Source organism: Sinocyclocheilus grahami, unplaced genomic scaffold (genome assembly GCF_001515645.1).
Source record: "Sinocyclocheilus grahami isolate Dianchi unplaced genomic scaffold, SAMN03320097.WGS_v1.1 scaffold521.1, whole genome shotgun sequence".
Taxonomy (NCBI): Eukaryota; Metazoa; Chordata; class Actinopteri; order Cypriniformes; family Cyprinidae; genus Sinocyclocheilus; species Sinocyclocheilus grahami.
In genome coordinates, this window is record NW_015505700.1 from 814,381 (window position 1) to 833,924 (window position 19,544).

The 19,544-nt window shown below is 36.5% G+C and overlaps 2 protein-coding genes across 2 annotated transcripts in view; one reads left to right on the forward strand and one right to left on the reverse strand.

The window, feature by feature from the left end:
* Positions 1-33: 33 nt before the first annotated feature.
* LOC107554973 (myelin-associated glycoprotein-like) lies at positions 34-13,620 on the reverse strand. The gene is made up of 6 exons (XM_016237655.1): positions 13,473-13,620; positions 8,546-8,854; positions 8,202-8,459; positions 505-589; positions 395-416; positions 34-219 (listed from the first exon to the last, which is right to left on the reverse strand). The coding sequence occupies exons 1-6, from the start codon at positions 13,618-13,620 to the stop codon at positions 55-57; spliced, it is 987 nt and encodes a 328-aa protein (XP_016093141.1). The 3' UTR covers positions 34-54.
* A 4,145-nt stretch (positions 13,621-17,765) lies between these two features.
* LOC107554970 (beta-galactosidase-1-like protein 2) overlaps positions 17,766-19,544 on the forward strand; it is an 11,935-nt gene continuing 10,156 nt past the window's right edge. The window contains exons 1-2 of the mRNA XM_016237652.1: positions 17,766-17,837; positions 18,535-18,636. The gene's annotated coding sequence lies outside the window, so the exon portion shown is untranslated. The remainder of the gene's footprint in view (positions 17,838-18,534; positions 18,637-19,544) is intronic.

Below are 19,544 nucleotides of genomic sequence, written 5' to 3' on the forward strand. Positions count from 1 at the left end.
TAATTGTTCATTGGTAAACCATGAACGGGTGTTTAAAACATGCTACTTTTCACTTCAACAGTTTGCGTAGATGCTTTCGTCGGGGAGCTTCTGTTTGAATGTGTATACAGGGTTAATGGCGCTGGTCTTCTCATCTTTACGTGGCTTTGACTTAAGCTGCTGGCTTTTCACTGCACTTGCAGACATATTGGCATAAATGTTCTGATCTTGGCTTGTTTCCTGAAATGCATTGATAAATGAGCTGTGAACTTACTCTTCTCTTACTTCTCTCACAACAGGCACAATACAATCAGGAAAGAAAGGTTTTTTTTTTTTAATCAAGTAATTTGAATCAAATATCTCTCTCACACACACACACACTTCATGAAAAACATTTGGCAGAAAACATACTTACACTTCTGATTGGTTCTTTATTCCTGCATATACCAAAACAAGAAAACATTTTCTCAAATATACATAAATGTATAAAATATTTAATAAAAAAAAAATCTAGCAAGATCCTACCTTCTGTAAATCATAAGAATAAGAAGTGCAAATAGAAGCAATAATAAAACTGCCAAAAGTGAGAGGAAAGCAGTGAAGGATGTGCCTGCAAAAACAAAGCAGCAGCATTAAAAATTGTTACTGTAAAAAAACACAAAGATCTGACCTGGAAACTAACAATTATCACACCATCTTAAATCTTATGTTCTTTGCAAAAATAATTAGCTGTTGCCTTTAGCTTGTATAACTTGAACCCCTTTAGGCAGGTGTTCATAAATGTCACTGTACAGAAACGGCCTTGGTCAAAGTTACCAAAGACTTGCTGATGGCATCTGATTATGGCTTAATTTCTGTCGTCCTCCATCTCTATCTCAGTGTCGTTTTACTTGTCTTGATAGTGCTTTTTCGGCACAGCCTTAAACTGGTTTAAATCTTATTTTACTGACCATTGCGGTTCATTTGGGTGGTTACAAATCTGAGATCAGTCTGGTACTCGCTGGTGTTCCTCAGGCCCCAGTATTGTGTCCTTTACTCTTCAATATATCACCACCTGGGCATCTTTTACCTCCATTATCATTTAGACATTGATCTATATACACTCAAAATTGTGTTAAAAGCTTGATGTTTGCTTCTTTTCTGATTGTGTTTCTAAAATAAAGACTTGGATGACTAACAATTTTCTCTGTTTGAACAGTAGCAAAACTGAAGTAATGCTACTAATTTCCCCCACCAACTGTACAAAGCTGCTTTATAAAGCAAATATATACAGTGGTGTGTGAGTTTTTGCCCCCTTCCTGTTTATTTTTAATTGTTTGCATATTTGTCATACTTTAAAAGATTCAGATCATCAAACAAATTTTAATATTACACAAAGATAACCTGAGTAAATACAAACTGCAGTTTTGAAAGGTTCTTTTATGATGACCTGGATGAGTCGTCGTTGCGCTCTTGGAGTAATTTTGGTAGGCCGGCCACTCCTGGGAAGGTTCACCACTGTTCCAAGTTTTCTTCATTTGTGGAGAATGGTGAAAATATTTGACGTACCTGAGGATTTAAAAACTCTGTGGACTTGTAGTCTGTTCCACTTTATTTTATCAGGCGAAGTCTTTTTTAAAAATAAACTTTGGACATTGTTGGGGGGCCAGTAGCAATAGATGTCCTAAGGAAATTTTTTTATAAATATATATTTTTAAAAAATCATTTGAGGATTAGATAATGTATATGACTATTCAAAAATAAAAAAAGTCAGCTGTACATTAATAGTTTTTTTTATATGCATAAATGTTACTTACACATGATATGTGTTTTAAAGATATAATTTGTTGATGTCTATTTGTCATGATTGTGAAGAATAGTCAAATAGACTACTCTTTGCCTCTGATCAACATTGATTGCTCTTTTACACTGACTAGACTTTTTCTTTTGGGATCATTTGTAGAGCATTGTTCTTTTGGCACACGTATGCTCCAATTATTGACGATTCACAGGGCTCCATAAATAGTGAAGATGGTTGCAGAAAAACTCGACATGGGTAATAATTCTCTGTTTTATCGATGACCTCGCAACATTTGCCATCTTCCAGAATAATGCAATTGTCTGGCTGTTTTGAAGAAATGGCATTGCCTCTTTTAATACTTTTGTGCCATCTTGGTTTTCTCTGATCCTTTTCACAATCTGGACAAGAGGGCTCTTTCCTGAACGCACCATTCTCTTCAACTTCTGCATGTAATTCTCAAATGGAAAGGCACTGCATTCATCCAGACAGCCATAACTCTTGGCATCAGATGCAAGATGAAGCATTGAATTGTACACCAAAAATGTTGGTCCATACAGCTCCCTGCCCTTAGATACAAAATACTGTAGCAACTTGTGTGCATATGACACATGTTGACTGACCAAGGAGGGGCACAGTAAGATGCTTATTGCAACACTGAAAGTTAGGAAGTGATCTGGACAAGAGGGCTCTTTCCTGAATGCACCATTCTCTTCAACTTCTGCATGTAATTCTCAAATGGAAAGGCACTGCATTCATCCAGACAGCCATAACTCTTGGCATCAGATGCAAGATGAAGCATTGAATGTACATTGTACACCAAGAACGTTGGCCCATACAGCTCCCTGCCCTTAGCTACAAAATACTGTAGCAACTTGTGTGCATATGACACATGTTGACTGACCAAGGAGGGGCACAGTAAGATGCTTATTGCAACACTGAAAGTTAGGAAGTGATCATAAAGGTCTTGTCGCAGAATTTCTGATAAAACCAGCTTTCTAGTATAAACCAGGAATTGTCTAAGCTCTGTAGCCTTCCACCTTTCCAGGTGTCTCAGACTTCTTGGTTTTCTAGCAAAACAAGAAGGAATGCATTGCTGAAGATCAATAAGCCTTGTGCTCACCACATCTACTTGACCAATGGAGATCATGGTTTGTCTACTATGTCCCTGTTCTCCTCTTGTCCAAATTGTCAACAATTTCTTCATAACACCAAGACATGCCTGGTGCATGTAATCAATGGGAAACTGGCCAATCATATCAACTGGTAACTCTGTCAAAGGTGTTCTTCCATTATGGTATTCTGGTTGGGTTTGAGCTCTAAATGAATGATCTGTTCTTACTTCAAACCCATCAACTTCTTGATAAGTCATTCTTCCTTCCCAGAATCATTTTTGTTCACATCTGTCACAACCATAATATGCAGAAAATGCCTTGGTGTTTTTCACCATTGCCTTGGCTGGTGCATCACATACAATACACCTTAGCTTGACTCCAATGATCCTCCCATCAAATTTAAGACCACTTTCTAGTAATTGTTTTATTTCTGTAACAGCATCCTCAAGAAATGTAAGATCTGAGGGTCTTTGAGATCCCAGTGTCAGTGTTACAGGAAATACAATCACTGGTTCAAGATGAATGGAACACAACACAGGCCACATTGACAATGATGAACTTTTGAAGAGTGGAAGTCCATCAACATTTAAAGAAATCTCCAGAGAATGTATTCTGGAAGTCACCTCACAAGGATATCTTTTCACCACTTTCTCAATTTCTTCAGACAATGAGAGATGAATATACTGCATGCCAGATTTATTCTGAACATCAACTGCTCGCACAGTCTTCAAAAGTGTGCGCGCTGTAGCAGGCAATGTGTCATGTCCTTGTGAACGCAGGACTTTTAGGAGATCATCTAAAGCACATTGTCAGATTTGGTGTTTGTTGGCCCAGGCAATGAGGTCTTCTCTCAAAGAATTTGTTTCATGATCCTCCTCCAGAGAGTAACAAATGTGTCACAATCTGAAGAGAACTCAGAGACTTAATGTAATCTTACCTCTATGTGAAAACAGCCTGTTGAGCAAAGAAAAAGAAACCATATCAGAATAATTGATTTATTCCAACACTAGAAAATATGTTACACTTAAACCTGAGACCAATCAAAATACTAATTTAGACTAGGCAGATTTTGTTTTTACATTATGTGCATAATGTGACCTGCTACACAGGCCTGTATTCGCCATTGTCAGCACCACAAACAAATTACTTTTGTAATAATGAATGTTTTTTTATGTGTGAGGTTACAAATATTTGTTTTTCACACGCATTTCCCAAAAAATTTTAACAGGAAAAAAATGCTGTACACTCATATAGTGTGCCAATTTTAATCGGCATGCAAGATTCATTCTCTGCGTGTGTGAGAGAGAAACACGGAGCGCTTTCCTCAGCCAATAATGCGCTCACTGCTCTATATAGACAGAGAGAAACTTGATCGTTCAGTCAGAGAGTTCAAATATAGGCAAGTGAAAATGTATATGTGCTGAAATTTGTTTTACACGTTTAACAAAAACTCTGGCAAGTTAAATTTAACAATTTATTGGCCAATGGCTAACCATAGATATTATTTGTCGTCTAGATTGAGCATTAAAGGGGTCATATGATGCTTTTTAAAAGATCATTATTTTGTGTATTTGGTGTAACAGAATGTTGACATGCTTTAATGTTCAAAAAACACATTATTTTTCAAATACTGTACATTATTGTAGGTCCTCTATGCCCCGCCTCTCTCAAACGCTTCGTTTTCTACAAAGCCCCTCCTTCCGACAAGCGCAGTCTGCTCTGATTGGCCAGCTGACTCAGTGCATTGTGATTGGCCGAACACCGCAAGCACTTGTCGGAAATGTATAATCCTTTACCATAATCACGAGCTTCATCTTTCAAAATAAATGTAAAGACAGAGCCTGAAAGGGGAACAGAGTCGCGTGACAGACACAGTGATGAAGCTGGTATGTGTTTGCAGTACACAAGCCAGACTTTAGTCTTTGCAACTTCAGGGATCTTATCTATGCACAATCAGCTTGTAACACTCCAAAGAGAAAGGAAAACTTGAAATCGCATCATATGACCCCTTTAACTTGCGAGAACGCGCAGTCGCTGTCTGTTTTGCTGAAATGTCAAATCACTTTTCATAGCTTCATTATGGCTTATAACTTTTGGCGTAATGTTAAAACACTTTACACATTTACATGACCAGAATATGTTGAACGCTTTTTCCTAAATATCAGTAACTATATCTGAATACTGAAAGAAATATAGTTAGCAGTACACCAAACCCGATCGCAAACTAACACTCGGTATGTGGATTATCAGCTATTCTGTCCATTCAGTTTATTAACAGAACAAATAAATCTCACATTGGACACGAAAATTGTAGGTTTTGTTTGGATATTTACATATCTTATTTATCTAAAAGAGAAATCATAAGCAATACTCACGTATCCTGGCTTGAAGAAGAATAACGGCCCAATGGTCTGTTCAAATTTAAAATGCGCTTCGGAACAGTGACAAGTACATGTTGTCCAGACAGCTTAAGCACAACCTTCAGCAATGGCCCTGAACCGTGGTTGAATGGCAACATTGTGACAACGCTGTAACAAACTCAACGACACCACGTAGAACCAACAACCTTTTAGCCATGTTGTTACAACGTTGCTAAAAGGTTGGTTTTCAACGTTCTGTGTTTGTTGGGTTAGTTTCTCGTAATAATGAGAAACTTTCTCGTAATAATGATTTAGCCTAATCCACAAAAAAAAAAAAAAGACTTACTCGACGCATGCGCAACGCAAGAGGGACAGCACGCTAGCGACATCTGTTGGTCAAAGCCATGCATGAACACCGCAAACATTGCTTTGTTCTGTAATCTAAAGAGTATATTCTATCATTTAATAATGATTTCAGATAGATTATCTGTATGTAGTCTTTTGTTAATTTGTAGCACTTACCAACAAGTTACTCTGCCAGACAATGATCATGGCTTCAGATATAGAAGAATATATTCCAACAAAAATCACACGCATTTTATGAAGAAATGAAAGCCGTTATCAGTGTTGGGAGTAACGCATTACAAGTAACGCGAGTTACGTAATCAGATTACTTTTTCAAGTAACTAGTAAAGTAACGCATTACTTTTTAATTTACAAGAGAATATCTGAGTTACTTTTTCAAATAAGTAACGCAAGTTACTTTTTTTTTTTTTTTTTCAATTTATTGATGGACAGCTCTCCGGTCCCCATGTTGAGAAATCAGATGTGAATATGCATTAATTCATCTCACTCACAAAAAAAAAAACAGATTCAGTATTCCTCAAAATGAATAAAAATAATGCAACTCAGAATATGATGCAAACCTGCAATAATTAAATGTTAAACAACACAAATATGCTTTATGTATTTAATCCCACTCTATTAACAATGTCTTTGCTTCTGAGCTTCGATGATCCAGTTCAACCGTACTAATAAACACAAATTACTCTAGACTAACATATGTGTCTTTTTTTTATTGCTGAATTGTGTTGAAATGTCTTCTTCTGCATTCTACTGTACGGATGTATATTTACTTTCCCTTCAGCCTGAGGCTTATTCATTTCACTTTTGGTGTGAAAAGGCTTTTATATTTGCCAAAAATATAACTTTTTTTTTTTGTTTTAAAAACAAGCAAGCAAGCCCTGTCCAGATTTAAAAAGTCTTAAAGTACAATGACAAATTCGGGATACAATATTACTGATCATGCATACAGGGAAGCATATGAGCCCAGATTTTGAACACAACATCCAACGTTGCAGGTTAAGCGTTTTCCTATAGAAAACCGTTATAGAAAATGCATAAGCATTGCTGTTTTGTGTTGCATTCATATTTTGGGTTCACCTGAATGCCTGTATATACAATATGCATGATCATTAAGTTGTGTACTGAATTTGGTTCACTCTGTCTTTGTACTTCAAGCCACGTTAAGCATTTTTCACGTTAAAGGCAGGGTATGTGATTTTTCAAAAACACTTTAGAAAACTGATTCGGGCCGAATCGCAAAACAAACTTGTAGCCAATCAGCAATAAGGGGCGTGTCTACTCGTGATGTGGAGGAGAGAGCGTTCAGTGCACGGGACGGACATTAGCCGAGCCGAGCGACAGAAAGATAGAGATGGCGGATAAAAAACAACAGTTGCTTTGTTTCTTCTCAATAGGCGAGTAACACCGTGTCTACAACAGCTAAAGTCTGCCTACACAGGACGCGATCAAACGACCGTTGAAAACCATTTGAAATGTGTGTCAGCACGTCATAAATAGAACCCGGCAGCAGTTTTCTGTCGGGGTTTGTTGAGCCGCGCCGCTCACGTCCGTAGACACGGTGTAACATTGGTTTTGCTTTGTTTCACAGAACTAATCGTTGCCTGGGTTGCGTACGTATATGTGGGGCGGAGCTATCAAAATAGGGGCAAGACCCTTTTGGCGTAGGGGCGTGTTTGTTTTGGCGATTTCAAATATCAACATTGGCTACCAGAAATCACTTACTCTGCCTTTAAGCGTTTGTCCTGCAAGAAGCGGGATGCTGAAGACCAAGCGGTTGCCGTGGTAACGAACGATGCTTTGTGCTTTTGAAATGAGATGGCTTACTGTATGAACATTGCATGTGATGCATGAAAGGGACAGCTAATAAAACTAATAAATCATCGAAATACACATCTATAAATTAAGTTTGTGTAATGGGTTTCATTTCTTCATAAAATGCCTGGATTTCTTAACTGAAATATTGGTCTGGAATGTTTGAAGCCATAACTATCTGGCAGAGTAACTATTACACAAAAGACTACATACAGATAATTGATCTGAAATCGTTATTTAATAACAGACTATAGCATTATACACTTTAGATTACAGAACAAAGCAATGTTTGCGGTGTTCATGCATGGCTTTGACCAACAGATGTCGCTAGCGTGCTGTCACTCTTGCGTTGCGCATGCGTCGAGTAAGTCTCTTTTTTTTTTTGTGGATTAGGCTAAATCATTATTACGAGAAAGTTTCTCATTATTATGACTTGCATAATTATATTTTTTCTCAACTGTGGCGGAAACGGGCTTCCATAGCTTTTAAAGGCATTAAAAATCAAGCTTATTATAATTTTTTATTATTATTAAATGATCCACAGTTTAGCCACATAGACTGCTTTTGAGCTCACTGTGTAAAAAGTTTTGAAAAAGTGACTTAAATATTGAGAAATGGGTCCTAGCGAATGCATTAAAAAAAACAACTAAAAGAATAATAAATTCCAATTTGCTGTGAACGAGAAACTAATTGTTCAGAGATCTAAACTTATTGAAAAGAGTTCTGATTCGAGGCTTGGGCCAAAGTGAAGTGTAACAACAAATGGTGAAACAGTCTCAAGCACAGGCTGACCTGGGACAGTGATCTGTAGGTTTGTGGAGTTCATTGCACCGTATGTATTCTGCGCCTCACAAATGTATTCCCCGGTGTTATCTTGGGCCGCAGTGAATGAAAGCACATGTGAAATGTTCAGTTCTTCCTCTACACCTGCTCTCTTCAGGAACCACCTGTGGACCGCAGGAGGGTTGGCATTACTTTGACAGGTGAGGGTCACATTATTACCAAGCCAGACCATGCCTGTGAGAGAGATCCATGTTTTCTTAGGAGGATCTGTGGGCCAAAAAGGAAAGAGAGTGTGCATTTAAAAAAATTAAAAAAATAAAAATTCTGCAAACTGTGTTGGGTTAAAATCTCACACTCCACACTGAGGATGACGGTTTTGTGGCTGAGCAGGGGCTTGTCCTCTCTGTGTAGAGGATGAATGGAAACACAATTCACTTTCAGCTCATGATGATGGAATGACGGGATGAAATTCAAGATGGCTGAAACGCTCTGAGTCCCATCAGTGTTCATCTGTGTCCTCTGTGTTACATCACCACCTAATGCAGGAGCCCAGCTTACATTTGGAGGGTGACTGGGGCAGGGAGCTGGAACAGTGCAGGTCAGATTCACCTTCTCACCCTCCCTGAGCACCGGCACAATTACGTTCGGCTCAGCCAAGGAATCTATTTGAGAGGAGAATGTAATGGTATTCATTTATATACTGAACAAAAATATAAACGCAACAGTTTTGTTTTTGCCCCCATTTTTCATGAGCTGAACTCAAAGACCTAAGACTTTTTCTATGTACACAGTTTAAGTTGTGCTGGTCAAACTGACATAAAATATTCTCACAATTTCAAGTTTATATCTCATAATGCAGACTTTTTTTCTCAAAATTTCATGTCAGTTTGACCAGCACAACTTAAACAATAACTAAAAACTTTTCAATTAGGTTTTACTGCAGACATGCAATAAAGTTTTAACCATTACTTTTAACTTCTGTGAAAGTTTACAAAACTAAGACCAGTTGCATAAGCATAGCCACAATGTTAAGACTGTGTCTTTAAGAACTAGTTTGACTAACTGGCAGTGAACCAATATTGTAATCAGTCTTACTTTTCAGATTCAAATTAGACAAATAAACCATTTTATGAAACTGACTTTATAAGTGTGTGTATGTGATATATGTGTGTGTGTGTGTGTGAGAGAGAGAGAGAGAAAGAAATTAGTCCATATTAGACTCAGACTGATTGTTTAGTGCAGCCTTTGACACCATAGATTGACCATGAAGTTCTTATTGCTCGATTTGAACGGTTGATTTTTGGTACTGTTTTAAACTGGTCTAAGTCCTATCTAACCAACAGGAGCTTTTCAGTTACCCTGGGGGAATTTTCATCATCGTCTGCATCTCTTACATGTGGGATCCCTCAAGGATCCATTTTGGGAGTCATTTTGTTTTCATCACATGGTTCCACTTGAGTCTGTTTTTAGTAAACACGGTATATTGTTTCATTGTTATGCTGATGATATGCAAATGTATGTACCATTAAAGAAGGAAGGCAACTTCTTTGGGCCTCTTCTTACATGCTTAAAGGACTTCAAAACATGGTTGGCTATGAATTTTCTGCACCTAAATAAATGTAAAACTGAGACGATTGTTTTTGCACCCTCCAATGCATCTGAATCCACAATTGATTTAGGCCCTTTAACTATTTATGGTAAATCCATGGTAAAAAAAAAATTTAGGTGTAATTTTTGATGATGCCTTGAAATTTGGTGTTCAGATCAGTTTTTTTTTTTCAATTAAGAACATTGGCAAAGATCAAGCCGTTTTTATCCTTTTGTGATTTTGATAGGGTGATGCGTGCTTTTGTGTCTTCCCGCCTGAACTACTGTAATTCCCTGTATGTAGGGATTAGTCAGTACATGCTGTAACGATTAAGTTCTCGGAAATGGGACCATATCACTCCCATTTTTCATCTTTACATTGGTTGTCGGTCCGTTATAGGATTGATTTAAAAATGTTGATGTTTTTATTTAATTCGTTAAATGGCCTTGCACCATCTTATGTGTTATAACCTTACTCACAATCAAGATCTCTCAGGTCCTCTGAACAAAAACTCCTGATCGTTCCTAGGTCGAGACGTAAACTGCGCTGGACCGTGCTTTTGCAGTGTTGGCCCCGAAGTGCTAGAACAGTTTGCCTTTGCACTTAAGAACTGCCTCCACAGAGGTGTCATTTAAGTCGCTTTTAAAGACTCATCTCTTCTCCCAGGCTTTTTTTTTTTTTCACAGAATTCTGCTCCGTGACTTGTTGGAACCTCATTGTTTTATTCTTTAAATTTCAAATTGACATTTTTCCATTTCAATGAAAAAAAGAAGACTTTAAATTTAAATTCTTCTTTTTTTTCATTGAAATGGAAAAATGCCAAGACAATCATTTTTGCACTAATATTGGAACCCTCTTGTCATTTTTCAAAACTCTAGACAAATAATTCACAACCGATGATCAAAATGCACATTTTTCATTTTTTTCAAATGCTTGGATACAACACACAAACCTAAGATCATTTGTTCATTAAACTAAAATCACCCGTTCAAAATCAACATCAAAGTATTACTATGTAAAAATGCAACTCGCACATTACATTCGAGTCTCTGTTCATTTCATTACAATGATCTACTATCAGTTGATACATCTGCTCAAAATTCTAACTGTTGCATAACTCTTGATGCATAGTTTTTTTTATATATAGAAAATGAACAATGCATGTTTAGACTATGAAAGTGAAGCTACTGAGGACTGAGTATGTTCAGGTATGATCAATTGTTGGGAGAAAAAAAATCCCCCAAAATTCTATATCATTGTAATCAGTGTTTGTTTGTTTTTCGTACAGTCTTTTTAGAGGGTGATGACAGTTGGATGCTGATGAAAACCATTCATATTTTTGGACGAGGCAGGCTTTAACCTGGCCATGACAAGAATGAGAGGTTGAGAGCCCAGTGGTTGAGAGGGGCCCAGAATGATGTACTCTGGGGGGCCCGACCACTCGTAATTTTGAGGGGGCCCCATAGCAAAATCAGTGCAATGGGCCCAGAATTCCTAGCGAAACCAATCATGGTTTCAGGCCCATCCAACGTTTATCACCTTGTATTTACCCCCATACTCCCCTTTCCTTAAAGGGGTCCTATTATGCTTTTTCACTTTTTTAATTTTAGTCAGTGTGTAGTGTGTATGTTTGGGCATGAAAAAGATCTAGAAAGTTACAAATCTCAAAGTCCACTCCAAAGGGAGATATTTGGTTTTTTAAAAAAATCCATTTTCAAGAACTACAACGAACGGCTCGTTTGGACAACAGCGTTTGTTTTCCGGGCTTTGTGATATCACAAAGCGGCCCTTTGGAATATCATTAAAAATAATTCCCGCCTACAGAAATTCGAATGGTTGGGGGGGTGGGGAGGGGCGAGATAGTGGTTGAACGCTTGGTTGAGTGAGTGCATCAGACGAGACGACGAAGAAGTGCTGCTGCAGAGTTAGTGCATCAGAGAAAATGAAGAAGAAGAGCTGCTGTGCTGTAGCTTCAAATTTTCGGCATGTCTAGAACAATTATTACAAGTGCAACACGACGTAGCTGGGCGCCGCGGACAGACGCCGCCGGTGTGTCTACACTCATAGAAAATAATGTATTTGAATTGTAAAGATGTGGCGCGACGCTGCGCTTCTCGTCCGGCGCGCGACCGCCTGAAATGCAGTTTTTTTCACCTCCGTGTCCAAACGTCTTTGTTTGGGCTTCCGACAGCGGATGATGTCAGGAAACAGTGGTTGCAATTTATTTTTTAACTCTGTCCCTGAGCATTATAACCTCAATTTGCTATTGTCTGCTGCGCATTTTACGGAGGACAGCTTCCACAACATGAGGGAGTACAGTGCCTGCCGGATTCGCCAAAAAGCTTTTGTTGAAAGACGAAGCAAGGGGCGTGGCAGTACTGAAACACTGTCTAAGCTGTTCGCCAATCACAACTCACTGGGACAGCTAACCAATCACAACACATTTTGTTTTTCGGAAGGCGGACCTTCATCAAAGCCGGAACTAATCGAGCCGTTTGTGCCAGGCTGGGGAGAAAGGTATTTTAATAATGTAAATTATGTGAAAAATAATGCGTTTTTCGAACCACCAAGCATGAGAGCATGTTCTAGTACACTGCCAAAACAAAATCAAGACTTTGTAAAAGAGCATAATAGGACCCCTTTAACTCGACTGAGGAATTTTTCTCTACATGGAAGTGGAAGGTTTACAATAGGCACCCTCACAACCAAGTCACTCTTCTCCAGGCCATGCATGATGCTTGCAATGACATCACAGGAGACCAATGTCAGGCCTGTTTTTGTTATGCCAGAAGATGTTTAGCAAATGAAAACATTTATTGTGATAAAGATGAGAACCTGTGGCCAAATCCACAAGATAAGGTTGATGAAACATTGACGTTGTTTTTTTCTTATCTACATTTTTGAAAAACCTATGTTGTGAGTTGATTATTTTATCAATAATTTTCAGATTTTGTTCAATGATTCCAGTGTCTGCACTTTACTCTCTAGTCTATTACAATGATGTATAATTATGTAGAACCATAATGAAACCTGCATAATGCATTTTGTACAACTATATTTAATGATTGTACTAACACTACACATTGTGTGGGTGATCTAAAGTAACGTGCATTTGGTTTTCAAGATAAATGAATTACTTGAACCAATGGTTCTGCAAATGCAAGGCTTCTTTAAAGATATAAATGCAACATGCTACATTTTGAACATTGGACAGCCTGTGCTACAAATAATGACTGTTTTGAGTTTTGTGCCTAGAGTTCTGAAAAATTCTGGTTCTGAAATTGGTGACAAAATGATTACAAAAAACTCAACATTACATGAATTCTGAACATAATGACCTCCAAAACTCAATGAACCTACAGGCCAATTTGTACGTTAACACAGTCTCTTCGTTTAAGCTCAAAACATAATAAAAACTGAGTAAGATAGCAATTTACTACATTTCTACAATAATAGATTTAAACAATTTATTGTTTTGAAAAAGTGAGCTAATATTGAGAAATGGGTCCTAACGACTGTAAAAAAAAAAAAAAAAAAAAACTAACTCAATTAAATTTTTGTAGAACTACTTGTATATCTAGATAATTGTGCCTCGTCATAACTCTTGACATTTTTCAAAGATTTGAGGCCACTGAAAACACTTGGTGCTGGTAATGTCTTGGTTTATTATCGAAACATTTGCTCTGCCTTACCTGACACATTTATATACACAGCTCTTGTTTCGGTCGTAGTGAAGGTCTTAGTTTCAATCCTGAAGATGTAACGATCTGAATGCTGCCTGCTGAGGTTCCTCATGACAGTAGAGCAGTTCTTCTTTCGTAGGTCACCCACCACTTCCATCACAGGTCCCATCTGATGGTGAGCGATGGTGAAACGATCTGTATCATAGAGTCTCCACAGAGATCCTCGTCTCCATGTTACTACTGGTGAATTGTCAAGAATGCTTTCTTTCTCCTTTGAAATGTTGAATAGGCAGGGAATCAGAAGGCAAGAGCCGCTGATGCTGTTGAGGGTTTTGGGGTGTGATACTCTCAGGACTGACTGACACCAAGCAGCTGGAATACAAATGTGCTATAATTAGACTTAATAATAGCTTAAAAAAATATAACACACACACATATATACTGTATATATATCTATATCTATATATATAAATATGTACATGTATGTGTGTGTGTCTAAAATGAATATATAAAATTAACTTTTTGATTGTCAAACTTTGATATGCAAACAGGAAAAAATACCAACCTGATAGAATAGAGCTGAATACAAGAAGATCTGTAGCAAACATTCTGAGAGTCATCTGAGGTGAGCTGTGTTTTTAGAAATCAAGTTTAAATGTACACGATATCATTTATTGTCTGTCTCTTGACAGTTGTAACAATTTGCAATGAAATAATTTCTAATTCAAAACAAATGTAATAGTTTACCTTAAATAGCAACCCAGATAAGAGTGACCGGTTGTTTCAGTTGTGGTGGAGTCACAGTTTTCTCACTGGAAACTGCAGTTTAACTTCTGCCCATTACAACCAATACAGCTAATTTTAACATCAACAGAAGATGTAAAGAAGAAGTGAAAGAATTTGAAGTCTATGTTAGACTGAGATTAGATTAGGTCTGAAATGCAAAAAGCAGAAGTGAAGTAAAATGTTATTCTCAATTATTTCAAACAACCTATTAAATAATTGTATACAACTTAAATAGTTTTTCATGAGACTAAACAGCAACCCAGATGAGAGTGACCAGTTGTTGCAGTTGTGGTGGAGTCACAGTTTCTCACTGGAAACTGCAGTTTAACTTCTGCCCATTACAACCTGTACGGGACATGTGAATATATTTTAGTTATTCCACAAGTTTTGACGGGAATATCTTGTATTCATCACTCGAAGTCCATAGTTTCCTTTATCGTGGTTTATTCTTCCAAGTCAATAAAGAATCACATTTCTCAAATACAGCATAATCCTCTTGTTCAGTGATATCTTCTCAACAACTTATTTGTAGAGATACTATACTTGTAAGCCAATTTATGCTATATCATATACAATTATGAAACGGTCAAAAGCTTGTGTTCTCCCACCGTTCGTCTGAACTTGTGCATGTGCGTCAATATCTTTTTACTTGAACTACAAAAGATGACGACACTGAACATGCGCAGTAAGAACAAATATAAACCAAATAAATATATTCTACAGTAAATGACTTATTAACAAGAACAATTATTGTACCAAATTTACATAAAATAAAAATGTGAACGTATAAATTCTGAAATATGAAATATGGCTCCTACACAACCAATACAGCTAATTTTAACATCAACAGAAAATGTAAAGAAGAAGTGAAAGAATTTGAAGTCTATGTTAGACTGAGATTAGATTAGGTCTGAAATGCAAAAAGCAGACGGGAAGTCAAATGTTATTCTCAATTATTTCAAACAACATATCAAATAATTGTATACAACATCATTTTATTATTATTATAAATCTGTTTGAATTTCAGCCATGATTTTTGTATTAATATTATGGTGTGTATAAGCTCAAGAGTCCCAAATTAAAGAAATGAAAATATTATCAAGAACAAGAAACCAGTAAAAGACACAGAGCCTGATGAAAAATAACCTAAAATATGTTACATTATAGCTAAATACAGTGGGGCAAAAAAGTATTTAGTCAGCCACCAATTGTGCAAGTTCGTAATTATTACATTAATAAACAAATTAATATTGTTTTGCTCTGAGCTTGCTCTCGTTTTAAACTGTTAAGTTAACACTGCTTCTGAATAATGGGAAAAGCAGCATTAGTGTAAAACTCACACAGGATGCTGGTGTCATTATGAAAAGCATGGTGTTTTGTTTGCGTTGCCTCTGACATGGTTGTGTTGTGGCCCCACAATATAAAATCCCACACTGTTCATACTTGCTTTTATGCAATGCTATACATATGATAAGAGTAGAAGATAATAAAATGGCAGAATAAGTCCATGTGTTTAACACTTTTAGATGATGAAAGGAAAACAAATATTATTCTTGTTCATTTCAAACTCAGATACTTTTATATCAAATAAAATGTTGCAAAAAAACAGCACTGATATTCTGTGAAACGTCTCCTTTTGCGTTGCACAGTCATATGAGTTTGGAAATTACACGAAGGTCATTACCTAATAAATGAATTAAACATATAATTCATAAATTAAACTGATTTTTTAGTTTTGAGAGTAACATCCTTTTAAAGCTGTCCATGAGACTGAACAGCAAATCAGACAAAAGTGAGCAGCCTTTAGTTTGTTGGTATCAAAGTCAAAAGTCAAAGCTTTATTGTCAATTCTGCCACATGTACAGCACATACATACAGAGAATTGAAATTGCGTTACTCTCAGACCCTTAATAACAGTAGACATAATACAGATAAATACAGTTTAAAATATATATATAAAATACAACCTATACAATATATAAATAAGGACATTGTAAAAAAAAAAAAAAAAGAGAGGTATATAATGATAGTGCAATTTCATGCTAATTGTATAAAAATCTATCACCGGTAGCAACAGTTCTTTTAACATGCTGAGCCAATGAACTTGAAAACAGACCAAACCAAACTGCAGTTTCTCTCATAGCTACCACTAAACATCTAACCACACATTCACAGTTTACTGAGTGTGATATGACAGACTTAAATATCTCATGCAAAAAGGAAGTGAAATATTAAAGATTTCATGTGCCATAGACCACAAAACTTTAAAAAACTTGTATTATTATTTTATTATTACCATTATATATGTTTTCTTTTTAGATATTTCATTTTATTTTAATTGTTGTTATTTTTTAATAAGAAAATTATTTATTCTTTTCAGAAAAGAAATACAGCAATATTTAACGGAAAGGGCAATAGGATGAGTGCAGAGTGGCTCTTCCATGTGATGACAATGAGGATGAGTTAGCCTTCAGTGACTAAGGATACGTGTATGTGTGTGTGTGTGTGTGTGTGCGTGTTTATGTGGTTTATGAGGACACAAATTTGTATAATAACATGGGTATGACATAGGTATTACAACGAGAAGGTGATTTATGAGGACATTTTCAGTGTCCCCGTAATTCAAAAGGCTTATAAATAATTCAGAATGAGTTTCTTTGAAAATCTAAAAATGCAGAAAGTCTCCTGTGAGGGGTAGGTTTAGGGGTAGGGTTGGTGTAGGGCAGTAGAATATACGGTCTGTACCGTATAAAAACCATTACGCCTGTGGAGAGTCCCCATAAACCATAAAAACAAACCTGTGTGTGTGTGTGTGTGTGTGTGTGCATGTGTATATGTGTCTGTATGTATGTGTGGCAGATTTACATGGAAATTAAGACTGGATGCATCAATTTCTAAAAGAAATATGCATTTCAGTTGAAAAGAAAATCATAATTTAATAGAAAAACTACTTTTTTTTGCCATTTTCCATTGTGGTACACTGTTGCCATATGGCAAAGTTTTCCTAAATACCCCCCAAAAATCTTTGTTTTGATTTGTACAATTGAAGCTATTTCATAAAATAAAAGCGTATTAAAAATATATATTTCATGGTTAGAACATAATGCATACCATAGAGGGTTTTAATAACACTGGCAATTTATTCCATGCAATTGTATAGGCAATTATAGATTTATTGGCAAATATTGTACAGTAATTCCTAGTGAGGTATGCTGATCTCTAACATATCAAAATGATTTACTAAATAACATGGAACCAAATTATTAAAAACGTTTCTGGCCTAATTAAAAAAAAAAATTTAACTGGCAGGTTTTATTTTTATCTAAAATAAAAGTGAGGATAAATGATCAATTCTGCCAATCTCTTTTTCTCTGTGAACAAACACAGTACCAAAAAAAAAAAAAAAACTAAATCAAATGTATGAAACAGTAATAGGAATCAATACTTTCATTTCTGTAGTAGGCTATAATCTTCATATTATCTAGCACGTCTCGGCTGTAGTGTCAGTAGATGTCACTCAACAACACAGACTGGGAGCTGGAGCCGGAGCTGGAGCAGCGGAATAAAATAAGATAGGCTAATGTAAAAGTGAGTCATTTATTTTTACGGTGCAGAAATAAAACGTAAGATGTAAAGGTTATTGGTTATTTAAAAAGCGGTGAGCCTGTCGTTATGTCCCTCCACGACGTCCTGTTTTAAAAGTAACTTAAAAACTTAAAGCTCGTCGAGACAATTCAAGGGTAGTCGATACACGAAGTGTCTATGATATGGACTTTTTGCTTTTTTATGATAATATTTATATTAATGTATAAGTGGACGTGCCTTCCTTGTGACTCTTATTTGCTTTTTTGAGTTTGTTCTATCCACATTAGCAAATTAAGACCAATCGAAACTGCAGAAGAACAGGCAGAAGTTGTCAAAATAAGGGGATTTTTGCTTATTAGGCAAACGAGTATTTTTTTTGTTTTGTTTGTTAAAGAACTGGAACCGTGAACGTTGAATGGTGTTTGTATGGAATGGTTTACACCACATGGTAGCAGTATGTGGTCAGTGTAGCAAAAGCCATTTTCCCTTTAAGACTAGATTAAAATAATTAAATAACGCCAAAAAACAACAACATATATTTAAGAAATAAAATCAAATAAATTCAGAATCACATGGATAATAGGGTAGCCTATACTATAAGTATACTTCTATTTAGTCCTCCGCCCCAAACCACAACAACAGCATTCTATATGTTTGTTTGCTCCTCAAAACAAAGCCTGCCTTGTTCTCTTTGTATCAGTGTATTCTGGACTTTGCTTCAGTGATTCCCTTTGATCCAGCTGGTACAGTGGCACAGCTTAGTGCTCCTCTCTGAACAACTGCCAGTGTAATAGTGTTGTAGGTAAGACTCAATAATATGGCTAATATATAATTTATACATCTTGGTTTTTATGTGTAGTGTATGTCATTTTGAATCAGACCCATATGATACATTAGATTCAATTTGCTCAGTGTTCTAACAAGTTTATAGAAAGTACACTTTAACGTGATTTTAAAGGGGTCATCCAACTGCCAGTGTAATAGTGTTGTAGGTAAGACTCAATAATATGGCTAATATATAATTTATACATCTTGGTTTTTATGTGTAGTGTATGTCATTTTGAATCAGACCCATATGATACATTAGATTCAATTTGCTCAGTGTTCTAACAAGTTTATAGAAAGTACACTTTAACGTGATTTTAAAGGGGTCATCTGATGCTGCTAAAAAGAACATTATTTTGTGTATTTGGTGTAATGAAATGTGTTTATGCGGTTTAAAGTAAAAAGAAACACATTATTTTCCACATAATGTACATTATTGTTTCTCCTCTATTCCCCGCCTTTCTGAAACTCGTTGGTTTTTACAAAGCTCATCGGTCTGAAAAGCAAGGTGTGCTGTGATTGGCCAGCTATCCAGTGCGTTGTGATTGGCCGAATACCTCAAGCGTGTGATGGAAATGTTACGCCCCTTACATACTGTGATGATGCCCTGTCCAGCCGGAGCGACGAGACAAAAACATTAAAACCCATTATAAACGAGGCATTTGTTGCATCCAGTGGGGACATAATTACTGATTATAATGACTTATACTGTCTTTTTACGCTTTGCGTTGCATTGCATCGTGCCTCATAAACATAAAACCCTGTCTGCATTTGTGATCAGAGAAATTACAAACAACAAATGCTACTCTACTGCCCAAAACTCGCGTTTGAATCATCAGTGGCAAATGATAAAAGAAAACGTACTTACGTGAGTCAGAACTGCTG

Coding starts and splice junctions, on each gene's coding strand:
- LOC107554973 (XM_016237655.1), bottom strand. CDS start 13,620: ATGGAAGTGGTGGGTGACCTACGAAAGAAGAACTGCTCTACTGTCATG. Junction 590..8,201: donor CCTACAGATCACTGTCCCAG/GTCAGCCTGTGC, acceptor TTGTTTTTGCAG/GCACATCCTTCACTGCTTTC. Junction 417..504: donor ATTCTTATGATTTACAGAAG/GTAGGATCTTGC, acceptor TGGTATATGCAG/GAATAAAGAACCAATCAGAA.